The sequence below is a fragment of the Drosophila kikkawai genome, chromosome 2R (assembly GCF_030179895.1).
Source record: "Drosophila kikkawai strain 14028-0561.14 chromosome 2R, DkikHiC1v2, whole genome shotgun sequence".
Lineage (NCBI taxonomy): Eukaryota > Metazoa > Arthropoda > Insecta > Diptera > Drosophilidae > Drosophila > Drosophila kikkawai.
Window position 1 is genome coordinate 6,326,590 of NC_091729.1, and position 1,965 is coordinate 6,328,554.

At 46.4% G+C, this 1,965-nt stretch overlaps 1 protein-coding gene across 1 annotated transcript; it reads right to left on the minus strand.

The window, feature by feature from the left end:
- Positions 1-379: 379 nt before the first annotated feature.
- On the minus strand, positions 380-1,478 carry LOC138928086 (uncharacterized). The gene is made up of 2 exons (XM_070284370.1): positions 1,169-1,478; positions 380-471 (listed from the first exon to the last, which is right to left on the minus strand). Exons 1-2 carry the CDS (start codon positions 1,476-1,478, stop codon positions 380-382), a joined length of 402 nt encoding a protein of 133 aa, XP_070140471.1.
- Positions 1,479-1,965: the final 487 nt, after the last annotated feature.

A 1,965-nucleotide genomic window follows, 5' to 3' on the forward strand; every position in this document is an offset into this window, starting at 1 on the left:
GTGATGGTTGCTGTTACCCTCCTGATGTCCTTTTTGCTCTTGGAGATCAGTTCCGCGGTTCGCTTCTTATTGAATTCTGGCCAGCATAGTTTCGATCTTCTGTGCTCTGCCTTCGTCGACCATTCCTTGCTGGCTAGTTGTTTGAAAACCGTCGCTGACTCTGGGAAGTGGAAGTATTCCTCCACCTTCCAGCTTTCGGCGTAGATTCCGGCCCCTACCCCGCCGCTCATCTTTGAGCCGTCGGTGTAGAGTGATACTTCATCCGGTTCGGTTACTCTCCCTCTCTTCCAGTCTTCCCTTGTAGGGTATATAGTGGTGTATGTGTTACCGAATCGCAGTTCGGTTGTCATGTAGTCCGTATCTAGTGTCGTCCGATAGTTTATCTCATTAAGAATCCTGCAGTGTCCGGTGTGGTAGTCTTTCCAGCTTTGACTAGCCTTAAGTCGTACCGCACCTTGTGCTGCAGTGTTCCTGATGAAATGCTCTATCGGTATTATGTTCAGGATGGCGTTCAGCGCCGCTGCGGGGCATGATCTCAGTGCTCCCGTGGCTCCTGCGCATGCCGATCTCTGTATCCTTGTTAGTTTCTGGACGTTGTATGCCCTTGTTAATGCTGGCCACCATACTAGTGCTCCGTATGTTAGTATGGGTCTTACCACCGCTGTGTAAAGCCATATTATTATCTTGGGGTGGATGCCCCAGTTCTTTCCGAACATCTTCCTGCAGGAATAGAATGCTATGCTTGCTTTCTTGACTCTCTCGTTGATGTTTTGTTTCCATGAGAGTTTCGCATCCAGTATCACTCCCAGATACTTTGCCTGCTGTGATATCTCTAGTTCTATGCCATCTATCTTTGGCTTTGTGAATCTTGGGACCTTAGTTCTCCTGGTGAAGAGAATTAGTTCCGTTTTGCTTGGATTTATGCCCAATCCGCAGGCTTTTGCCCATGTATTGAGTTTCGTGAGTGCCCTTGTCATTAGTTCGCTGATGACGTCGGGGAATGGTCCTGAAGTAAGTAGAACTACGTCGTCCGCGTATGCTACTACTTTTACTCCTTCGCTATTTAGTGTTCTTAGTATGTCGTCCATGTTTATCAGCCAGAGCAGTGGGGACAGGACTCCCCCCTGAGGTGTGCCCCTCTTCACAAATCTTGTGTGATGAGTGCCACTCAGTTCGGCTGTTATCCTCCTGCTCGTCAGCATTGCGCCAATCCATGCCCTGATGCCTCCCTCTACTCCGATACCGTTGAGGGAACTCAGGATGGAATCCGCATTGACGTTGTTAAAGGCTCCTTCTATGTCCAGAAAGGTGGCCATGGCGTAGTTTTTAAAAAGTAGAGCCTTTTCTATGTATCGCACTACCTCGTGTAGTGCTGTTTCCGTGGATCGGCCTTTCCTGTACGCATGTTGCGCATTGGAAAGGTTTTTCTCCGTTCTTTCTCTGATGTGGATATCAATGATCCGTTCCAGTGTTTTCATTAGGAAGGAGGTAAGGCTTATCGGCCTATAATCCTTGGCTTGGATGTGTCCCCTTCTTCCTGGTTTTGGTATGAAGACTACCCTCGCTTCCTTCCATGGAAGTGGTATGTGTGCTGTTTTAATGCATGCCTGGTAGATTGCTTGCAGCCATTTTCCCGTGCTTGCTTTTGTTGCTTGTAGCATTGCCGGTATTACTCCGTCTGGACCCGGGCTTTTGTATTTGTCGAAGGAATCTATCGCCCAGTATAAGATATAGTCGTCCGATTTTTATTAAATTTTTACCGAAAATCTGAAATTATATAAAATAGTGCAAAAATGTTGAAAAACAGCCAAGTTTTAATTTTTTTTCTAAAAATTTATCGCTCATTTGTATGGGAGCTATATGATATAGTCGTCCGATCCGGCCCCTTCCGACATATATAGCAGTGAGAGTACATAGAAGACTATATGCAAAGTTTCATTCACATAGCTTTAAAACTGAGGGACT

Bases quoted from the DNA above. Each gene is read 5' to 3' on its own strand.
- LOC138928086 (XM_070284370.1), bottom strand. From the start codon at position 1,478: ATGAAAACACTGGAACGGATCATTGATATCCACATCAGAGAAAGAACG. The intron at 472-1,168 runs GTGGCACTCATC...GCATTTCATCAG, and splicing joins GAGGATAACAGCCGAACTGA to GAACACTGCAGCACAAGGTG.